The 19,101-nt window shown below is 44.4% G+C and overlaps 1 protein-coding gene across 1 annotated transcript in view; it reads right to left on the reverse strand.

Annotated features, from left to right (window-relative positions):
- Positions 1-9,093: 9,093 nt before the first annotated feature.
- Positions 9,094-19,101, reverse strand: part of Slc38a4 (solute carrier family 38 member 4) — a 59,521-nt gene continuing 49,513 nt past the window's right edge. The window contains exons 14-16 of the mRNA XM_032885629.1: positions 13,846-13,990; positions 12,741-12,838; positions 9,094-11,371 (exon numbers count right to left, since the gene is read on the reverse strand). Coding sequence (XP_032741520.1) covers positions 11,270-11,371; positions 12,741-12,838; positions 13,846-13,990 — 345 coding nt within the window. The 3' untranslated portion in view covers positions 9,094-11,269. The remainder of the gene's footprint in view (positions 11,372-12,740; positions 12,839-13,845; positions 13,991-19,101) is intronic.

Genomic DNA, 19,101 nt, shown 5'->3' on the forward strand with positions numbered 1-19,101 from the left:
GACACAGCACTTCCTGTGCACGTGTGCGTCTCGTGTTGATGCTTTCTCCATGTTCCTTGTTACCATTAAGTAATTATCTGCCTGTTTTATAGCTCCCAAGTTGATCGTAATCTCTTCGTAGAAAGCCTCCGTGTTCTCGTTTACTTCAAATCCCTTCTTGGGTGTAATTGGGATCGTGATTGACTTCGCCCACTGAAAGCATTCAATTATATGCTTGCTGAAGGATTGGGGAAGATCGTGTGGTTACTTCAACCCAAGCTCAGAAGGCAGCCGTCCTCAGCGTAACTGCTGAGAAGCTATTTGCCCTATAAAGGAATTCTATTAGACAAAAATGGCATTCCCAAATCGGAGAAAGACATCTGAGTCCTCAGAGAGAAAACAACTTCTTCTTAGCACCGCATTCAGAAATAAATTTCTGGTAAGTATCTTAATAGTTTAGGTACACCTAAAAGTTTAAAACACAGGGATATGATGTCCTTGGGCATGGAGGAAAAAGAGAGGATAGAGTAGACTAGGATGCTCTTGTGTGAAAAAGACATAACAGGAAAAGCTACAGGAATCAGGGAATGCTTGAAGGAAATGTTCGTGATATGCATATGATTACCATTAGACACATTTAAATCACAAATATATAAGAACCAAGTCGCCGAGGGTGTGAAATGGCACTGCCACTGTAGAAAATGGGGCGGGGACTGCTCAGGACATTAACATCAAACTTGCCATGTGACCCAGGAGTCCCACTTCTAGGCACGTAAGCGAGAGAAGGACAAGAGGTTCTTAGACACTCGACACCTGCGACCTGCGGTAATCGGGGCATTCCTAAGTTGACTGCTTCTGGGGCACCGAAGGAAGCACGAATGACGACAGCACAACGCACACATGCAGGACGCCGTTCAACCTTAAGGAAGGAAGTCTAAGCCCAGACTAAGGATCCAGGTCCACCGTCCCAGCTGCTAGCAAGCTGAAGCAGGAGGATCTCAAGTTCAAGACCTGCCTGCCTGACTCTTCACCCCCAAGACGTGTTTCCCCTGACTCCCATCTTCTCGGAGGTGAGCTCTTCTGCATTGAAATCTCTGAAGTGATTTTCCCGGCTGTACATGATCTATGTCTGTATTTTGTCAAAGAAGCTAACTGTGGTGCTGGAGAGATGGCTTAGCAGTTAAGAACACGCACTGCTCTTCCAGGACACAAGTTCCAGTCCCGGTACCCACACTGCCTGGAACTCCAGCTCTTGGGGATCTTGAGTCCTCTTCTGGCCTTCAGGAGTGCTACACTCATGTGACATACACTCACGCGCGCACACACACGCCTATTAATAAAGTAATAAAAACAAACCTTTAAAAATAACCCTTGACTAGCACAAGTGGCGTTCTGTTCAGTGTTTGTGAGGTCTCACATCGATTTTGTTCTATAGTGTATGTGAGAACGCACTGTAAAAGGCTAAAGACCTACATGGGAGGTATTTATGTCGAAACTAGGAATGAGAAGTAGTCTAACCTGCTCTAAAAAAAAAAAAAAAAAAAAACAAAACAAAAAAAAAAACACAGTCAATTACTTTAATAAAATAAACTTTGAAAGCCTGCACAGAACAGAATGTGCCCCGCCCTGGGTGGTTCGATCTTGGAAACTTGGTTGGAGCCATACAGGACTGAAGAAATGACAGGCACGTGAGGACACACACAGAGAGGCTGGGCTTGGGTGGACTGCGCTTGCTCCGACAGAGGGCGCTGCTACCGCACTAGGTGACTCCGGAAGTTTATCTTCTACAGCTCAAGCAGGAAGGGTTAGATAGTCTTGGTAGGATGTCTCTGGAGGCGCCAGAGGAAGGCTTTGCCAATTTCCCGAGGCTGATCTGGAAAAGTCTTTTCTATTCTCCTGAGTCGGAGGCATGGGATGTGTCCTTGACTTGGCATCTGCCCGCATCTACAATACATGTTCTGTCAGGATTTCATCCGCTCCCCGCTCCCCGCAAGAATGACTCTTCATGCGGCTCACGTGAGTTGGCTTTCACTACTGTGACAAGAAAAACCAGAAGCAGTCAACTTAGAAATACAGAAAACTAATTTTGGCGCACAACCTGGGCGGTTTGGAGCTCTGATCAGTTGGTCCCTTCACTAGGTACCAGTGGCGAGATGATGCATCATGGCGGGAGTGTGTGACCGAGCAAGAGGCTTACTTCGTGGCATCTCAGAAGTGAAAAAGAAAGAAGCGGGGAAGGGGCTAAGGTCCCACATCCTCTTCAAGGGCATACATACTGCGGTGGTTTAAATATGCTTGGCTCATGGGAAGTGGCACTATTAGGAGGTGTGGCCTTGTTGGAGTGGGTGTGGCTTTGTTGGAGTGGGTGTGGCCTTGTTGGAGTGGGTGCGGCCTTGTTGGAGGAAGTGTGTCACTCTGTAGGCAGACTTTGAGGGTTCCTCGGCTCAAGCTCCACCCAGTGTGGAAGAGACACACACCTCCTCCCCGCCTCCTGGCTTCCTGCAGAAGACAGTCTCCTCATGGCTACCTTCAGATCAAGATGTAGAATTCTCGGCTCTTCCAGCATCATGTCTGCCTGCATGCTGCCATGCTTCCCGCCATGATGATGATGAATTGAACCTCTGAAACGGCAAGCCAGCCCCAGTTAAACGTTTTCCTTTATAAGAGTTACCTTGGTCATGGTGTCTGTTCACAACAATAAAACCCTAACTAAGGCACATACCCTAGGGACTTAGCTTCCTCTCACTCAAAGATGCCACGTCTCCCAATAGTGCTATGGGATGGGACCATGCCTGCAGCCTGTGGATCTTTGGGGACACCTCTCAGAACTACAGCACTGGTGCTCTGAGTAAACGCCTCCTCTGTCCATGTGAGCACGTCTGTGGTGCTGCTGCCTTTGTCCAGGTCATGTTGAGGTTCTGGATGTACAAACCTAGACTATCCATATTTGATTCATTTCTGTCACTCCATGCTCTCGTTCCAACTCTCTGCAATGCCTAGGTGCACCCCACGTATTTTTGATGTTTTAAGACTTCCTTCAGACCTATATATTATTTCTTTTCCTTCTTTGATACACGTTCTGTTCCCTGCAGATGTGGATGTGCGTTGTTTAATTTCCATGTGTTTAGAGATTTCTCCACGGCTTTTCTGTTGGTTTCTAAATAATTCCGTGGCAACCAGCAAACACACCGTGTGTGATCGCACTCTTTTGAACTCTGTGTCCACCTTAGCGATGTTCTGGGAGAACTTCAAGACCAGTATTTCCTGCTGTTGACAGTAACATGTTCTATACCTACCGACTAGGATCTGTTGGTTGATTGTTTTTCTCTTATCTTCTGGGGTTTTTCCCCCTTTCTCTTTTTTGCCCATACACGTGTGTACACAGAGCTATGTGTTCACCTCTGTGGGCACACGTGTGTGCAGAGGCCGATGGTTGACATCAGGTGTCTTCTTCAGTCTTTCTCAACTTTATTTATTGATGCTGGCTTTCTCGATTGAATCCAGAGCTGGCTGACCTGGCTGGTCTAGCTAGTTGGTTTGCCCTGGGTAACCCTCATCTGCGCCTTCTCAGGCCTGGAATTACAGATGTGACACAGTGGCCACCTGGCCTTTATGTGAATGTTGGGATTTGAACTTGGGTCCCCGCACTTGCTCAGTAAGTACTTTGCACACTCTGATGCCTCTGTCACAGCGGTTCTATCAGCTTTTGAGAGGTCCTCATTTGTAATTGTGGGTTTGCTTATTTTTCTTCTATCTCTGTCAAGTTTTGCATGAAGGGTCTTGAGTTTCGTTTTGTTTTTAAGATTATTTTATTTATATGAGCACACTGTAGCTGTCTTCAGACACACCAGAAGAGTGTCTGATTCCAATACAAATGACTGTGAGCCACCATGTGGTTTCTGGGATTTGAACTCAGGACCTCTGGAAGAGCAGTCAGTGCTCTTAACTGCTGAGCCATCTCTCCAGCCCTGGTCTTGAGTTCTGTTGTTGGGCTAGGCTATGCTAAGCTGTACTTGGATGGTCTTCTCTGTCTGCCGAGGTGATCTTTTTTTTGTCATTATGCACACAATAGAGGCTAAAAGATATGCCTAGCTCTTCTGTCACCTAATTAACACAGATGTTCCTTTTTCTATCATTAATTTTTATATCTATATCTTTTTATTAACCTTGTTATAGTTAATTTTTATTAGTGTATATCTAATACATTAGTGTTTGAACCTCGTTCTTCCCATCTACCCAGGTCATTGAATTTGAAGTCAGTTTCTTACAAATAGAACATATTATGAGGTTGTAGGCTGTTTGTGTTTTTCCAATCACTATTGATTGGAGCATTTAACTCACACTTGTCAATAAAGTAGCCATTAGTGTGTCAGTGCCATAGCCTTCTATTTTATTATCCATTACATTAGTTTTTTTCCCCTTTTGTTTTCTTGGATTCTAGTGGGTTATCTTAATATATTTTTGTAATCCCCTAAATTTATTTATTTATGTTGCTGAATATGTCTTTGTCTTGCTGCTATAAAGTGGTGGTCCTATACGATGTGTTTAGGTGCATTTTTATGTCTATGTTTGTGATTTAATACAGTCTACTGCTATCAACGTCGTCCAAATTGGATGTAATATAGACCATCCCTTCTAGTTCACACCTTTACCTTCACTATTAAAAACTCTTTGATATCAGATGATGATTTGCTTTAAATAAAAATATATTTATGACCAGATGTGGTCATGTTTCCCTTTATCCTAGAACTGAGGCGACAGAGTGGATCTCTGTGAGTTTGAAGCCAGCCTGGTCTACACTGTGAGTTGCGGAGCAACCAGAACTACACAATAAGACCCTTTCTCAAAAATATGTATTTATAGAGTTCATAGAGGGGAAGAAAGAGATACTCTATTGTAGTCACCTGTATTTCTTGTCTTTATTTTTTTCTTCTTCCCTGCATTCTAACATTTGTTCTTTTATCATTGACTTTCTGATTAAAGAACCTCTTTTTCATTTTTAAAATTTTATTATTCTTAGAGTTAATAATTTGAAAAGGTCAAATTCCCCTTTGTTTCTCTTTTGGGGGAGTGTAGCTATTTTAATTTGCTGCCTGAGATACTTTTGCTGGGTATAGAAGTCACATGCCAATTCTCTTTCATTCGTTGAAGAAACTAGTGTACTTCTTTCTGATCTCCACGAGGAATCCTTAGACTTTTGTGCCAGTGTTTCCTTATAGTTAGTGTGTTATTTTGCCTCAACATGTTTTCAAGATTTTTTTTCTTGACGTTAGTTTTCAAAGACTACATGATTAACTTAGCATAAAATTTTAGGAGGTTTATACTATTTGGAATTTCCTCAGTCTTCTGAATATGTATGTTTTGGCTTCAAGGTCCTTCTGAAAATGTAATAACAGAAATGTTGAAATTATTTTTGACATTTGTCCCACGCAACACAGACATTGTATTTGGGGGAATTTATCTTTTGTTTTCACCGTCTTTCCTCCTACTGTTAATATACTAAATTCACTTGAGTTCATTGATTTTTGTCTTTGTCTCCACCTACCATTAGCACATCCAATGAACTTCATTTTCTGCTGTTATGTTTTTCAACACTACATTTTATATGGGTTTGTTTCTTTAAAGCCATTTTCATTTTTGGAATATCTTAGTTTTTCAAAGCAATTTATGATTTATTATTAAATTTTTAAGATGGCTACCTTAAACTTCTTTTTATTTGTTTTAGTGTTAGCATTAGTTAGCTTTTTCTCACTCAAATTGTGGTTTTATGGGTTCTTAGTGAACAGGAGATTTCCAGTCATGTACAAGACATTCTATATCACGTGTTTATTTCAGTTCTCTGTTGGAGCACATAGCTTAGGGCTTATCTTGTGATAGCAGTACTAATTGCAATTTAATTTCAAGAATTTTGTTGTATTGTTTGTTTTGTTTGGTTTTCATGATTCTATCCTGACCACTGATTCTTTCTAATGATGTTTGGGACACGAAAATGTTTTCCCCAAGCCAGGTTGTGGGTATTTGCTGCTTTAAGGAATACAAACATTTTGCTATCTGGGAGCTTGGTGTGAAATGATCCCCCAAGCAAGTGGTCTCTGACAAGACAGAGGTGTCCCAGGCAATAGATCTCTGCACAGTTCATTGTGGCTAAACCCCTGCTGTCCCAGAGGGTTAGTGGAAGAGGCTCCGACCACAGGAGCTCGCTTATCTGGCGGCACGTGCAGGTGTCTTCCCATACCAAGCTGCAATGATCTAATTACTGAAAGTGGACTTTTAGTAGATCAGACCGAGTCTTAAATTTAAATCCCCTGTCTAGATGTAAAAGGAAAACAAATACATTGGTTAAAGTGTGTCCATATTTTTCATATGTAAAGTACAACTCTTATGGGTTAGTGTTTAATTTCTGCCTAAGAATCATAGATGTAAGACCTACTGAGTCAGCTAACCTGGACCCATGGGGTTCACAGAGACCCCAACCACCAACCACGGCATGTACAGGGACTGGGCCTAGACCCCTACACACTTGTAGTAAATGTGCAGCTTGGTATTCATGTGAGTCCCCTAACAGGTGGAGCAGGGACTGTCTCGGTCTCTGTTCTCTGCCTTTGGATCCCCTTCCCTGGTGTGAATTGCCTGGTTGGGCCTCAGTGAGAGGGGATGTGCCTACTCATGCTGGGACTAGATGTCCTGTGGTGGTGGTATACAAGATGGGCTTCCTTTCTCTGAGGAGAATGGGAGGTGGCAATGGGAGGAGATATTTATAAGGGTGGGACTGGGAAGAGAGAAGGGGGGGCTATGATCAGGAGGCAAGTAAATAAAAACATAAATTATTGAAAAAAATCACACATGCTTATGTATTTCCACAGAATTATCTTTCTGCCATCAGGGCTTCTTGATGCAGGAGTACTTAGCAATATGGCCGCTGCTCTCACCGTGATGTCCCTTCACACTGCTGGCTTCTCTTCTACACTCTGGACTCACATTTGGAGTGTGGGTAAACACTGCTTCCTTAAAGTACCTACAAGATACCTCCTAGCTTCCAAGATGTGAAAAGCGCATAATATCACATCCACACCACAGGATAAGGCTGTGTTCCTTCCCTTAATAAAATGAAGGAAATTTGGCTTGGAAGTTTTGTGGGTGGGTTGGTGACTCTGGAGCAGGGACTGAGGGAACAGCCAACCAATAACCGGCCCCACTTGAGACCCATCCCATGGGCAAGCACCAATCCCTGACACTATTAATGATAGGCTGTTACGCTTACAGACAGGAGCATGTTGTCCTCTGAGAGGCTCGAGTCAGCAGCTGACTCAGACCGATGCAGACACCCACAGTCAGTGGATGGAGCTTGGATACTCTTTATGGAAAAACAGGAGAAAGGATTTCAGACCCTGAAGGGGATAGGAACGCTACAGGAAGACCAACAAAATCAACTAACCTGGACCCTTGGGGATCTCAGAGACTGAACCACCAACCAAAGAACACATACCAGCTGGACCTAGGCCTCCCCCACTCATATGTAGCAAGATGTTACAGCTTGGTCTTCGTGTGGGTCCTGAACAACCAGAGTGGAGCTATCCCAAGAGCTGTTGCTTCCACGTGGAATGTGTTCTTCTAGCTGGGCTGCCTTCTCCAGTCTCAGTAGCAGAGGAAGCACCTAGCTTTGAAAAGACTTAAAGTGCAGGGTGGGGATCCCTAGGGGAGACCCCATCCGCTCAGAGAAGAGGACGGGGATGGGGCTAGGAATGTGGGAGCAGGTGACTGGGAGGGGGGCAGTGTGCAGGATGTAAAGTGAATAAGTAAAGAATAAAATTAAAAAAATAAAATGAGGGGAATGGGATGATTCAAATGTTAAAAACAAACCCAGTCCAGGGAAACGTGTATCTTCAAGACTTAAACTCAGAGGCACTTCTCTAGTTTAAGGCAGAATGAATTAACCAATGGGAAGAACAGATCTTTCTTTCTGTTCTCGGTGGCTCACAACACCCCTCACATGTTCTTTCTTCTTTATCTTAGCCCCCTCCCATTCCGTTCTCCTCTGGCTGGGATCGTCTTTCTAAAATATATCTTTCTCCTCCTTTTATATCCGTCAGAGACACCTGCAGTATCCGGGGTAACCTGTACATGCATCAGGCACATAAGTTAAATGCAAGCATGGTCTGTGGGAAAGGATGGGGAATGTGGTGGAAGAGAGAGTAATGACCCTCCCCAAATGTTCATGTCTTAGTCCTTGCAGCTTGGGCAAGGGGATGTCGCAGATGTGACTAGGGGTTATCTGCATGAACCTCATACACTCACAAGGATCCTTGAAGGAAGTAAGGGGAGAGGGAAACGGAAAGGGAAAGACAGACAGACAGACAGACAGACAGCGAGAGACAGACACACAGAGTGAGAGACAGACAGAGTGAGAGACAGACAGACACACAGAGAGACAAACAGATGGAGTGAGAGGCAGACAGACAGATACAGAAAGAGAGAGACAGACAAACAGATGGAGAGACAGACAGACAGATACAGAAAGAGAGCGACAGACAGACAGACAGACAGTCGATGACCGAAACAGGCAATAGAGACAGAAAAGTGGGACAGATTTGAATAGGAAGACGATGCATCGTACATGAACTCTGAAGATGGAGGAAGAGGCGATGAACCAAGGGGTGTAGGTGGCTTCTAGAAGTTGGGAAAGGCAAAGGAATAGATTAGATTCGGCCCCTAAAACTTGTGGAAAGAGGCAGAGCCACCAGAACCTTGATTTGAGGACTGCAGACTTCTTCAATAAGGTATTTACACCCCCCGACTTTCTGAGATTGTGCCTTACCGTGCGGCCCAGGGCGACCTCAATTGACAAGTCTGCTGCTTCTGCGTCCCAGGGCTAGATCACAGGTATGTGACACCATGTCTGGCTTTAGATTTTCTCTCCTGTCTATGCCATTAAGTGTGCAGTCATTTGTAACAGCAGCAATTGCATGTGTGAGATGAAGGTTTCGCTGTGCCCTTTATCTTGCGGGGATGAACGTGCATCAGTTTAAGACAGGTGATAAATATGTCTACTTCTGATCCTGTCTCACGTACAAATAACTCACAGCCTTTACCGAGAAGAGAAAAACCACAGCCAGGTCATTTGAAAAGTTCATTTATTATATACCAATATACATTCTGTAATAAAAAAAATCCTCCCAGTACATCAAACCATCTTATAAAGGCTGTAAGAAAATAAAATTTGTATCTGTTTACAAATGGGTTAAATTTACCAAAAAAAAATGTACTCTGCGTATCTGCCCTGCAGCTTGTGTGAGCTCCGGTCCTGAAGACGGCCACGCGAGTGAGTGGAGCTGCGTGTACTCTTTGGCACTGCTGTATTACTCTTGAGTATCTGTCTGACTACACAAGAGGATGCTTCCCAGTTAGTCATTCTAAATGTAAAATATTTGAAATATATACAGATTGTACAGGCTCCCAATATTTTTGGATTAATCTTTTCTATTTACATTTAATATGTTCAGATGAAACACATTTAATATTTGCAATGCACCCTTTCCACTCTCTAATCTTGGTTTATTTCTTGGGTGAATGAAAAACGGAAAGACATCTCACAGATCCTATTTGGCGATTTTTTTTCCTCCCGGATGATAATAACTCGGAATTTGTGATACTTTCTAGTAATGCTCGGTTTCTATCCCAAAGCACACCATTTTATAGTACTAAACTCCAGAAAATGACAAGTAAACAAACATGTTTCTGAGACCCACTGCAGAAAAACTATTTCAGTGTGATGGTATTATCACTACCTGGATGATTCGTGCATTTCAGACCTGGCTTCGTATTGAAATGTAAAATAAACGACCAGTGATTGAAAAACAACGGTCAAAGCCAGAGATTCTGGGCAGTGAGGGGAAACTGAACTCCACCCCATGTAAGCATCTATGGCTGTGAACAAGAACGGCAGCCTGTATTTTGGGGTCACGTTGGTGCATTTATTTCTAACCACTTGATATTATCTTAACGGCAGATGGATGCCAGTGAATTCCTATGTGAGCTAAAATAAACTGAACTCTATTCTAGACATGGTAAATTCAAAGACCGTCGTTAGCGCTGGAAATGATTTACGAATGAGAATCCCTTTCCTTTGCTGCTTTGCTGTAGATCTTCAGAGTATTGCAAACAGCAAAGAGCATCACCGGACTAGGTGAGCTTAGGTTTTTAACTTTTAGATGTCTCCAATGGATAGACACATACACATGGATTTCTGAGCCCGCCAGCTTAATTCCCTGTCCCCGGTAATATAAATGCTTTGTCTGTGAAGAAAGAGAACTGCAAATATAAAAAATAAAAATCCAATGTATCAAATGCCAACGTGCTGATAGCTATAGGATGAGATTATGTACATAAACATATAGCAAAAATCACAGTTTCCTGCACTGAAATGTTTATCAAATAAAAATGTATCAAACAATACTGGGTAGTGTGTCTCCACACGGACTGCGGTTTTCTGAAAATTACGAATGAGAACGGAAGACAAGAGGGGAAGCCTTGTTCAAAGACAACGAGGGACAAAAATATCAGGAACATCATGAAAAGGCAGATGTTAAAAAGCATTTTTGTTGGGCAGTTGTTTCTTGATAATTAAAAAAAAAACCCTCTGTGTTTAGTGAGATGTTTTTAGCATTCGTCACTAAAACATTGAATGAAAAAGTCACTAATTCAGTGTAATACGCAGGTTGGGCAAACTACTCCTTAAGTGTTGAGAGGAAGTACTCTATCATGGCATCTGCCATTCAGGAACCTCACAGGGACAGCTCAAGGCATGCCCCTGCCTCAGCCAGTCAGCCGACCCTTAGTGTCGGTGTACAATGGGAGATGGCCCTAAGTGAGCTTTGCCCACCAGGGGATCTCTGTCTGATGGTCTGAGAATAGAATTATTTGTTGATCTGGGGTGGTGAGATGTGGAGTGAGCATGGGGACAGGCTATTGTCTGCTGACGTGAGACACGCAGCCAACGGGATTCAGCTTCCACAGCAGCGAACACAACGTGGGCATCACACACTGCACTGGACGGCCTGGGTTAAAACGTGCGTCACAGAATTTTAATGCATCCTTCACCATCCCCGGCAAAACCCTTCCCAAGAAAACCCATATATATTTTTTTTTCTTTCACATGCGTCAGATGATAGAGCTAGAAAATGTCTTCGGAATCTCGTTAATTCCTCAGACTAACATCCCAACCAAGACAACTAAAGTGTCCTTCAGACCATAATGACGGCCGTTTCCAATAGAAGAGCGTCCCCCCCAAGGATTAGTGGTTGTCGGGATTTGGAGGGTTGTAAATCCAGTCGATTATAATGAGCGCCATGCTTCCCATCATGAAGATAATTCCAGTCACGAGGAACACCAAAGCCTGTAATTCAGAGGGAGCACGTTAGGGAGGAGTGGAGACGGGGAACAACAGTTTGCTTTTACAACAGTGTCACCGGGTGGCATTGTGCCTTGTATATTCTTAGTGAAAAATGGCAAGTCGTTTAAGGAAGGAGAGAAAATGGGGAACACGTAGCATACAGGGTGAGGGGAGAGCCAAGGTTGACTGACAGGATACATGAAAATATGGGGGTTACCAAAAAAAAAAAAAAAAGACCTAGGTGGTAGACGGAGACCGAATGTGGTAGGAAACACTCATGACCCTGACGGAGGAAGAGCAGTGTGTGTTATCACCAACTGATAAACCGTATGGATAAAATGGAAGCCCAGTATGTGTTGGTCATTTCTGGAAAACCAAAAAAAAAAAAAAAAAAAAAAAAAAAAAAAAAAAAAATGTAGCTATCGTCCTAAGTAGGAGTATTGAGAACACATCTGTCTTTCAGAATTTTTCCGAGTTCGTATATACTCCACATAGACCCATCTTTTCATTCTACCTGCTGGGGAGCAGCAGGTAGGTGACTGTGGTTAGCAGGGGACTAGGGGACAACTTGACCCACTTTTCATCTGGTCCGAATCACAGTGGGTCACAGCCAAGGGACACTACAGCAGACACCCAGGGAAGGGTGGAGCACACGGAGGCCAGACTTGGGAAAAGGAGGGGTCTGTACTATCAAGCTGCCCTTATGTCCCCGGGAACCCCAAGAAATGAATGGCTTTAAGGGCCAACTTGCATTTAGAAGTACACTTTCTCAAGCCTTAATAGAAGACCTATTTTAACCGGTCACTGATAACACTTAATTATTGGTAAAATATCAATAGCGGCTTACATCTGAAAATATTAGCAAAAAAGAAACAGTGGTTCTATTTTTTTATATTGTAATCCAAACAGCAGAGTCTATAGGGAGATGAATATAAGGGAGATAAATAGACAATAAGTAGGTGGAAGGGAAATCAGAGCCATCTTCGCCCTTGTGAATCTAGCAATTCACAAGGGACTAAAACTCTGGCATTACCCCAACACCGCAAGGGAACCTGATAGCTTAGTATGTCACAAATCACATCTAGCCTGGCACTGGACACCAGTGTGCACATGACATGCGTGCCTGTGGCAAATTTACCAAGCCAGCATTTACCACACAGAACTCAACAAAATATTCAGATATTTGTTACTTGAAGGAGAGAAACCCTAGCGTCCTCAGATGGTCAGAAACTCTCTCTTCCCTGCCACTCTGTCTCTAGCTTTAGTTTTTCTGTCTTCTGAACGACTGCTTCGTTTCTCTAAACCATGCGTTTTCTGGCTTACTCTGAGTAGCTGAATAGATACAGGAGGGGATATGGCAAGTCTTACTTACCCCAATCTTTTGGGGTGATCGAAGGGGTTCTTTCTTGACAAGTTTGAGATAAAAAGCTGCCGGAAGAATGAAAATCAGCATGGTGGCAGAAGAAGCCCCTGTGGAAAGAGATGCAGGGTGGGTTAATGTCTCCCAAGGCTGGTTGTCCTGGAAAAGATCATCTCTGCAAGCCCGGGCTTCAGCACGAACAAATAGAATGCTACCTTGTTATTTTCAGCATTAAAAGCAACGTTTAAGCCATAGGTCATCTTGATTATTTCTTCCTATTAAAATGTGCCTCATACCATAGCATCATAAGTATAACTATAGTAAGCAGTAAAAGGCCAATCAATACAAGTTGGTAAAGACTTGGAAATGTAACTACGTACTCAGAGGGCCGAACACACCATGCATGCTTCCTGTCCGCTCTTACTTTGCAACTTGTTCACACCTGGTTCTCTCTCTTTTTTTTTTTTTTCTTTCTTTTTTTCTTTTTTTCGGAGCTGGGGACCGAGCCCAGGGCCTTGCGCTTGCTAGGCAAGCGCTCTACCACTGAGCTAAATCCCCAACCCCCACACCTGGTTCTCTTAAAAGTCATTCTGTCCTTACAATCTAGTAAACCCTCTGCCTGGATTGAGAAATTAAATGTACTATAACAGACCATGCGGTTAAAAGAAATGAGATGATTTGGGCTATCCGCCTCCTGTTCCTCTAAAAGTATCCTGAATGCTCACAGACTCCAGAGAGCTTGCGGTACTTAACACCTGTCCTCACTCATCGCTGGAAGACACAGCTACTGCGCATGCCCAAATCATGAGTCGAAGCCAGAGCTACTGCGCATGCCCAAATCCATTGTCCACAAAAAAGGCGTGCGACTTGGTTTCTTTGAGGCTCAGTTTCCCCATCTCTTGAAAAGGCCCTTGGACTAAGGCTATAGGTGATTCCGAGCATCAATTGGGAGGGAGGGGGCACTGCCAGCGTAGTCTCTGAGCCTATCAGGGGCTGGCAGGGTTCTTATTAGCCTGAAGGGAACTGGGATCCCTGTCTACACTGCACCATCCCCGTGTTTGCCATTTAAGGAGGTGTAAGTCTGTGCCGACCAAACAAAAGCTTTTCTGAAACTTACCTATGAATCCAAAGATGTATTTGATGGTAGGCACGAGGATGACCAGGACGTTGTTGAGAGCGATGATGATTGCAGCGATCCCGAAATGCTTCACCCAGCTGAAGGGTCTTCTTGGAAACAGCAGTGTGATCACTGAAGTACGGATCTGCAACGAGGGCGTGCAAAGGCATAGTCGCCTCTTTAATTTCTGTTTTTGATCTCTGCTGCGGTTTTAAGTATTCTAGCAGAAAGCGTTTTGTTTTTATTTTAATCCCCACCCCCGGACCCCAACACACACACTTAAAAATCTCTTTAACTTTCTCTCACGTTGGTTGTGAGAAAAGCACTTATCAGTTTAACTGCTTCTAACTTTGGACGACTGAACAGCATTTAGCCCATTCGCATCGCTGTGCAAACTTCACACCGATTTTCGTGTCTGGGAGTGATATTTTTTTTCTTAGTTGTATAACATGAGTTCTCGAATGTATTCTTCGCTAAAAAAAAATGATTTTGGGCAGAATAGATAAAGTAACAGCTTCGAGCAACTTGGAGCGAGTGAAGCCCTTGCCTAGCGATCTAAGTGGGTCTTATTCTCATTAGACCAAGCATCTAGGACAACATGCTGGGATGGCTTACACAGACTGAAGCAATTTCTGTAGACCTGGCTTTTCCCCTAACTTTCCGTTTTATTTACTGTTTTCCGCTGGTATTTTGAAAAAAGAAAAATGTGATACTTTCTGTGTTTCCTCCTTTCTCCCCCACACATTAATAGATTACAGATCCCTAAAAGTCAAACAATGGAACGTAATAATCCCGACATTCCTCAGAGGCCCTCCCCCAGTCATTTGCACATAGCAGACGCTCAGTAAACGCTGAGTTAAACTGACAGCAGGAATCTTTCCGCCCCCTTGAGGGTTCTCCACAGATTCCAGCCCTGTTTCAGCAGCTGGAATATGTATGCAAAGGCTCAAGAGAGGCTCCACTTGCTGCAGAGCCCAAGTAAATGGCGTGTCAGTGGATAAAGAGGTCACTATGGACAGAGGGACAGAGCATTTGGGCTCAGACAGCCCGACACACACACATGCTTATCTCTGGCATCTGTTTATGAGGCCACTCATTTTGGACTTGGTAGAATTACTCTGTCTGCCTTCCGGTGGGTAAGCAAGAGCTTCTCTTGCTCGGAGGCGATCGATCGAATCTCAGTCCCAAACTCTAATAGTGGTGTGGAGACGGAAGCTCACGGCAGAGACAGCAAATGCGAACTCCATTTTGAAACGTGTATGGGCAAACCAAAAAAAATGCAAGCTAAATGGCCCCCAGTTTCTCCTGAGGCATTCCTTGCATACCATACCGGAAAATTAAAGCCATCTGTGTGGGTCAAAGGGAACTCCATTTCTAGAGTGGCAAGCTACACAGTCCAGTCTTGCAAATGGCTTAACAGCGACTTTGTGAAAGGATTTAAAAGTCGGAACAGTGAAAAATATGAAGCTTGCCGTGAGAAGCAGGAAGAGGAAAGCAAGAGTTCCACCCCTTTCCCCAGACGCTGACAGTCTACATTATGACCCGTGAAGAATGCCTGTCTGATATTGTCCACAAGTCGGTGGGCTTGTGGTAAGTTTTCTGTAGTGAAGAGTGTTGTTCAAGAGTGCTTCTGACTGGGAATCCAGCCGAATGCAGACCCATGGCTCCTAAAGACACAAAGTTTCTGTTTTTTTTTGATTTGTTGTTAAAATGATACACTGGGTTAAAAAACACAACAACAATAGCCCCCAAAGTAAAGAAAGAAACAAAAAAAAATTGGGTCAAGGGCAATCCAGTCTGTTCATGGTCTCTGAGAATGAACACGGCTTCCTAAAATCGTTGTGGTAGACTAAGGTTTGGTCTACTGAAATGAGGGGACAGAAAATGTATAAGAATAAACAGAGCAAGGGGTTGAGGATTTAGCTCAGTGGTAGAGCGCTTGCCTAGCAAGCGCAAGGCCCTGGGTTCGGTCCCCAGCTCCGAAAAATAGAAAAGAAAAAAAAAAGTACTGAAAAAAAAATAAACAGAGCAAGGTTAGAGCAGACGGGGAAGGCTTTGCTTTCACGGTGAGTGAGCGGAAAGAAAATCCCTCACAGGACTGAGGAAACACGGAGTGTTATTGCCCCTCTGAAGAGGGCGTGGGTTAGGAGGCTGGCTGAGAGTGGCCTTGGGAAGGGTTAGAAGGGAACGGTGATCATTCCATGTTACAGCGCCACCGCCACCTTTAGAAGAAAGTGGATCCAAACAGCTGAGGCAGCTCTGTTTACCCACGTCAGGACAACAGAGGCATCTCAGTCCTATTACCCACAGGCCCTGGTGCTCCCCTTACCCATGTACCCCTTTTCTACTGATGAAAGCTGATGAGGATATAAAAATGTGGGTGAGAGGCGGGCCAGGGAAGTTCCTAGCACCAGCCAGGGCTCCTGACCCGGAATGACTTTAGAAAGTCAATTGTTCCTACACAGTGTGTGTCTCCAGCCCAGTCTGTGAGGGGACCCAGTGTGAAGGACATAGATGTGGGAGTCAACTAGAAACTGACAGCCTTGACTGATACTCTCCATAAACACAGATTCTGCTACTGAGCAGAAATGTTACATCATGTTCATTTCAGGGTTGTCTGGGGATAGCATCTTAGGAATACCAACTCTACTGGACTTCCTGCCAACGCCCACCATACTGCCATGCCTGAGTCTGTGCACGCCTCAGATCAGGAGACCCGAAGGCAGTACGCGCCGAAGGGGCGATAGTTCTGTGAGAAATGAAATAGACGGTTCTAGAGAACCTGGGCGGTGATCTTCTGAACGTATTACAGTTAGAACGTGAGCCCGTCCACTTAGGATAAATTGTAAAAGGTTACTTGCTTTTCTATCCTCTGTGGTAACACGTGAACCTGACTCCACAAAGAGAAGCAGTTATGAATGCTGCCATCCATCCTCTGGAAGGAGTTGTGTCCCATAGTGGCCGGCCCACCCTGTGCCTAAGGAGAGCTATGCTAAGCTGCTAATGGAAGCTAGCCTCAATTCATTTAACCCCCGGAACTGCCCAGCAAACATCACAGACCGCTCCTATACACTTGCGGTAAGAAGGAAAAACCCAACCCAACTTGAGATGACAAATAGGATAAGAGAAAACCGAGCAGATAAACTCTTAGCCTGTCGTCTAAGAACCTCATTATCATTTGTTGCAAGAAAAAGAAAGCAGAATAGTAGCTAAAACTGGTAGACTTGAACCCAGACCAGGTCTCTTTTGCTACTTGTGCGTGGGAATATGAAAGCCAATAAAGACGTTTCTCGGTGGTCAAATGTTTCTGAATGCAAAGAACACAGTCCAAGAGAGCCGTCAGGCATCCAGGAGAGCCACACCCTGTATTTGATTCACAGAAGTCCTGCCCTCAAGTTACAAGAAACAAATAAAACCACTATCCATAACAACTCTGTAGGGGGGAGGTGCTGATACTAAGGTCCGGTTCCCTGATTGGTTCTTGATTTTGTCAATGGAGAAGGCTGGGAGCCAATTGCTGGGCAGAAGGTACAGGTGGGACTTCCGGGTCCCTGGAGGAAAAGACGGATGCAGGGTAAGAGAGGGAGCTTTTCTTTGGTGCACTGCAGTTAAAGGGATGCTGCAATCATGTAAGGCCTTGGGGACAGCTAGGTACAGCAGCCTCCGCTACAGGTGGGTGGCCAAGGATGTGGAGGAGAGACGGGTATAATGAACTGATGAGGGCATGCCTTTCGGTGCAGGAGATTCAGCGTCCAGCCGTTGTGCCAAAAAAGGCGAGCTGTAAAGTGACAAGCTGAGTGTTTTATCCGCTATCCGCAGATTCTAAGGTCTCGGGTGGGGCTGGTAACGTGAACCCCTGGGGCAAGGGTCACAGGAGTGGACTAGTGGGGCGCAAGGCAGATAGAGAGAAGCAGAGCAGACGGATCAGTGCTGGTGGCTTGGCGAGCTAAGCAGGGAGTAGCCAGAGCGCAATCATAGCTCCTGGGCAAAGACAGTATCATGGCTTTAAAACTACAATTGAAGGGTTGGGGATTTAGCTCAGTGGTAGAGCGCTTGCCTAGCAAGCGCAAGGCCGTGGGTTCGGTTCCCAGCTCCGAAAACCAAAAACCTACAATCGACACAACTTTGTCCAAAACACATCAGAATTTGGCCTTTTAGACCTTGACTGGGACAAGGCAGTCGCCACGCATCTGTCTCTGTCACTGTCGCGGCCATTTGATTTTCTCACCCAGATCCTCATTCCCATGGGTTAATGGCACATGAATACACCAGAAGACCAGTTCATACAGGAAAGGCAAGATTCACTTAAAAAAATTTTTTTTCATATTCAACACTGCTGGTTCATCCTCTGTGCGGCCACTATTCTGTCTGTGACTGCTGTTAAAGTTTACCTGTAACTGTGCCAGCGAAAGACCATGTTGTGCACAAGGTCTTACTGCTAACAGAGTGAGACTGCACTAGAAAGGGTGGGCATGGGTTATTTTTCTGGATGATAGTTCTTATGACCAATTTCAGTCCTAATGGCATCTACCACTAACAAATGACTATAGTTCCCCTATGATCAGATCCAGCCCGGGGCATTTGCTCTTATACAAGGTAACAATTTCTAAGGGAGGTTTGGGTTTCCAACGTCAAGATGTACTCTGTCCAGGCTAGCTAGAACTTCGCATTCTGGAACCTAGCCTTGCCTTAGCTCACCAGTTATCTGCTAGACAACTGAGCACAGCCACATCCATCCATCTCTCGAGACTACGGCTCAAAAACACCATAGTAAAGCCCATGGGTAAAGCAAAGGAAAAGTATGTAACAGATTTCCTTGCACAAAATAATTAAACAGTGACACAGGTGTCAAAGAACTTCCCGTTCAAGCCCGAGTTCATTTTATGCTAAAGCTCCCCAAATGGCATGCAGAATGCTCTCAGATATATTAGAGGCCAGGCGTTATTTGAGCGTCAAGTATTAGGCACGATAGTGGCAGGGATTTGATTTCATGTGCTCATGAAAAAGGAATGTGCCAAAATACACTTTCAGCACACAAGCCGTGCTTAAAGTGACCACGGCCCATTATTTAAGTGGCTCTGTGATGCCGGGTCCTGGGCAGAACATTTTGTACACCAGCGAGGCTGGCTACTGAGTCTCGATTATTTTTGCATCCCTAAAATGGATGAGTAAACCGAATGTTTACCGAAGGGACAGAGTTGGCAGGGAGGTGGAAACCTGTGTTTGTCTGTAGGTGTGGCTCACATCCTCACCCAC

This window comes from Rattus rattus, chromosome 1 (genome assembly GCF_011064425.1).
Source record: "Rattus rattus isolate New Zealand chromosome 1, Rrattus_CSIRO_v1, whole genome shotgun sequence".
In the NCBI taxonomy this organism is placed as follows: domain Eukaryota; kingdom Metazoa; phylum Chordata; class Mammalia; order Rodentia; family Muridae; genus Rattus; species Rattus rattus.